This window comes from Ruditapes philippinarum, unplaced genomic scaffold, assembly GCF_026571515.1.
Source record: "Ruditapes philippinarum isolate M1 unplaced genomic scaffold, ASM2657151v2 ctg18540_1_1_1_1, whole genome shotgun sequence".
NCBI classification, from domain to species: domain Eukaryota; kingdom Metazoa; phylum Mollusca; class Bivalvia; order Venerida; family Veneridae; genus Ruditapes; species Ruditapes philippinarum.
In genome coordinates, this window is record NW_026856288.1 from 1,965 (window position 1) to 6,671 (window position 4,707).

At 31.3% G+C, this 4,707-nt stretch overlaps 1 protein-coding gene across 1 annotated transcript; it reads right to left on the reverse strand.

Annotated features, from left to right (window-relative positions):
- Window positions 1–964: 964 nt before the first annotated feature.
- On the reverse strand, window positions 965–4,387 carry LOC132746091 (uncharacterized). The gene is made up of 3 exons (XM_060735163.1): window positions 3,918–4,387; window positions 2,693–2,773; window positions 965–1,329 (listed from the first exon to the last, which is right to left on the reverse strand). Exons 1-3 carry the CDS (start codon window positions 4,315–4,317, stop codon window positions 1,220–1,222), a joined length of 591 nt encoding a protein of 196 aa, XP_060591146.1. The 5' UTR covers window positions 4,318–4,387; the 3' UTR covers window positions 965–1,219.
- Between the last annotated feature and the right edge of the window lie 320 nt (window positions 4,388–4,707).

Consider the following 4,707-nt stretch of genomic DNA (forward strand, 5'->3'; position numbering starts at 1 on the left):
TATAAACTACTAATAATTATACCATATTTTTTTTGAAACAGTAACAAGATACCAAAAAATTAAAAGGTTTTAAGAAATAAAATTGACAGCATTTCTGAGGCATAATGGGCTTTTAACATGCAAACAAACAGCCTGTATAAAAGAATAAAATTATAAAATAGGGTTAATAACTGTACCTTTAAATTTTGATCACATTGAGTTCTATGATTTTGTTTTGTTTTTATTCATTTGATCAATCGTCATTAAAATGTAAAAAGGCAATAACAGATGAGGCATATTGCATTAACGTTCATTTATAAGTGAATCTGAAAAATAAATTAAGATTAATAAGCAAAAATCAATCTTGATAAGGTAATAATTAATTATAAGCAAATATCACACTACATGCAAATATCACAGAATATTATAACATATATTAAGTATTTCATTTTATATACACTTAACCTTATAATCAGGATTAAAACAAAAATAAAAATGAGGAATCAGATTAATTTCAGTGAGACCAACATGCTGCATGAGCTTATGTCAGTAGCAGCATCTGTTATTTATTCAACCATGAAACTATGAATGTAAAGTAATATGTACATGCATCAAAATAAATTTTGAAATGTTTTATGTGGCAGTCGCTGATCTTGAACTGGCCTTAAACAAAGATAAGTCATGTGGGGAAAGTTTTGAAGAAAAATAAAATAAATATATAAATAAATTAATATTAAGTTAAAAGTTAAGCAATAAAAAGGTTTAAAAAAAGTTAAACCCAAAATAAAATATGGGAAAAGCTGATCAGCAACTACCACATACTCAAACACTAACACAAAGACCAATGACATTGCAGACCCCAACCCAGTAGGAGAACAGTCTTAAAAATTGGGACCATAACTAAATCGGAGGGGGGGGGTTTAAAGTGCCCCCTGTCCTGTTTTGTTAGAGGGAATGGGGTTTTTGTTCCTGCTCCCCTTTAAAATGCCCACTGGACCTAGCTCCCCCCTGTACATTGTGTATATACATAACAATTGTAGGCACATAAAAAAGCACATAGGAAGCACATAAAAGATAATCAAAAAATAAAAGCCATATACAGCATTTCTTAATGGCAGTTTTATGCAACACACACATTATTGTTCTCAGTTGTATAAAACTTGATAACTGTAGGCTGTTTATTATGATTGTGTTCACTTGCTTTGTGTTATTTTTTCCATGAATTATCTGGTTCAACACTTTATCTACGCTTCCACGTCTTTCTTTTCAACAATATGATGACGGCGATCAAAATTGCTAAAAATACAATCAGAGAGGCACACGCCGCTCCTATGACTACACCGACAGGCGCTGAAATATAAAAATCATGCCATATTATGGACTTCTTTATTCAGAACTAACCGATTGACAATTAATAATAACAGTTGTTTCTTTAATATTTGACAGCTATCGGCGATATATATCAACAAACAGGTCTGTGCCGCCAGTATCGTGCCAGGCTTGCATTTTATAGTACTATTCGTTAACTACTGACGGACATTTCTTTATCTAAATAGAGAACGCGGTATGCATCAAGATCACCAGGGCTTGATGATAATACCATGCTTTGGTAAAAATAGCATCCTCAAAGTCAAGAAAATATTGACAAGTATTTCTAGCTCTTTTGATTTTGCCAATTTAATCCCGTTTATGAAGGAAATTTCAAATATTTGCAATTTTAAACTGGTTTATGCAAACACCAACTAATGAAAATCTCCAAAGAAGGTTGAAAGTTTCGACCTATTGCTCAAATTTACATGAAAGTGACATTATGCTCATATTTTCATTTATACGAGTGTTCATAGTCAAGTTCAGCTGAACTGACCAATCCCTGATGATCTGGATACACACTACGCAGACAGAATCTTCCATTGACAAAAATATTCCAATTTATTCAATCATATATAAAAATGGGAAAATTGATAAATTTTATAATGATATCAAATACCGTATCTTTTTGATACGTGTACAGATATACTTAAGCAAAAAAAAAAATATATCAAAGACTACTGTCCTTAGTAACATAACACTGTGTTAATTTACAGGTGCGTTTGCATTTAAAAACAGCGTTGTATTTTCAATAAAGATCGCATGTTTTCTTTATTTTTTTATTGAAAATGCGAATCATGCTAAGAAACATTTTTTACCTGTTACTGTAAGGTTTCATATGTGTATATGTTTTTTTTATTGAGCAATCTATTTAATGATTTGCGCACCGTCTTTTTTTCTCAAATGTACTAAACTATAAAGGTCAGGGAGAGCCGTTTTGAGTTATGAATTTTACTATATATGTAGAAAACTCTTTTCGTACTTATATATCAAATAAACAATCTGTAAAAAACAGGTATGCTTAGGCTACGATGGTAAAAACTCAATGAGGTGATGATGAAAACGCAATGATGCGATGATGAAAACGCGATGAATTTACGAGAAAAACGTTATATATAACAACGAAAGTTCACCATTGAACCACAACATAATCTCTATTTCACCATTGTGCAATCGTTTTTTCGACATAGCACCATCACGTCTCTACCATCCATCTTAGCATCGTGCATCGTGTGCTAGGGTAAAGTAATAATTCACGATGATCATTCTAAATTTTAGAATTTACCGTTCTAAAAATAGGATTCATTTCCTAAAAATAAAATGGAAGAAACGATCCAAACAATACCTTTTGCAGCATTACCATATTTCGACTGTGTAGTGTTCGTCAACATGTGTGATGTTGTGGTAACGGACGCTTGTTTGGAATCTAAAACAATAAAGCGAATATACTTTGTATCATATATATCATATAAAATAATATCATATATATTTAATAAAGAGTGAGACTAAAATGGTGTTGGAACACAACACTAAATATCGTATTCCGATATATACCGGACAAGGCGCTATAATGATAAAATGTTAAGGACTTGCAGATTCACCCGCCGAAATATATTTTTTGACATCTATTCATCTTTTCACACCGACAGATATACGATAATGACTGAAAAATATTATAATAGCCGAAAAAACAAAAACAACAACAACACAACAACAACAAACAAAATCACGACATTTTTCTACTTTATCATGATTACTGCTCCAACAGTACAGTGACTTAAATCCTTTAATCCTTTAATAAATACAATTTTTTCAACATCCGCTCTGATGGCTTCCTCTGGCTTCACAAAATAGACACTTCTAACATCAATCTTACAATCATTTTCAACAATCACTAAGAAAATGGATTGTTTTTGCTAGGAATTTATGCGTGTGAAATATCCAAATAAAACCGACAAAGTTATAGACGTTAACAAAATCAAGGTTGAGAATGCTTACAAGTTACCTATGTCATATTATGAGTATTCATTTAAAAAGCAACTGAAGTTTTAGCCTTTCGCAATTACGTTTTTTTTGTATTCTTTGATATTTGGTACTTGAATAGTTTTGAAAAAATCATATTGTTAATTTCCCATAATCATTCTTACACATGGAACAGAATATAAATAATCGAACATGCTCTCGTTTGCTTTAAAAAAATTTCTGAAGAAAACAAAGAATGTTAAGAACTTGAAATATTGTATTAATTTGTATTTGAGAATAATTAGCTGAAAATGAAAACTGTTTGTTGAAGATTACGAGATTTACTCATAGTTCTCAACTTTCCGTGATTCATAAAGAATCAGATAAGTGGCTAATTTACATGGATAAACTAAAATCGTGTCTATTTGAAGCATATGATCTACGGAAGACAACAAATTTTGTTAAATTAACCCCAATATAAAATACTAAACGAATATGCCATTAATAACATTAATAATGTAAATATGTTATACTTGAAAGAAAATGGGGAAAAGCGAGATAATTGAGAATATCTGTAGTGGATGAAGACAACTTAAAACCTATATTACTTGGTGAAGAAGTCGACGCAAATAAACTCAAAGGTGCGGTTTCTTGACACTTTAGTCCAGCGTTCGTGGTACAATCTGTACTGCAATTCTTGTAAGATGTGTCGCTCTTCTCCGAATAATTACACTTTTGCAAACAATCGGGTAGCTTCCCTGTCTTCTCACAACAAATCGCGCGTTTTCTAAATTGAAACTGATACATGCTACAGCATTCACAATTCCATGGATACCAAGTACTCCAATCACAAAATTTATTAAGAGTTTCATTCTTGTGTGGACCAACATTTGCACAAAGGTCCTGTAGAGGATTTATAGATGTCAACAAAATCAAGGCTGCGATAACTGACAAGCATTCCAATTTCTTAATGAAATTAATTCCGGAACTTTCTGGCATTATATACATTTTTCTATGTACCCGTCGGATGTGTACTGATTTTGATTTACCGGTGATTAACACTGTGCCTGATTATCAAGACTGAATAAAGCTACAGCATATCCTATTACAAGTATTTGGCATGTATTTACCAACACACCAAGGAGGACATTCAGATAAAACATAAGAGCAAAGATCAGCGCGTTTAACATACTTAAAATTCGAATGTTGTAGACTAGTTGAAGTAGATATTTTTTTTGCTATTTTAAGTATTTTAATCAGGAAGATATGTTAGAACTGTTTCAAAAACACAAAATACTAAATGATAATAACATTTTGCTAATGTCATGCTTTTAATCTTAAACTACATATTTACAATACTAGTATTTAGTTTAAAAACATGATTGTATAACAATAATG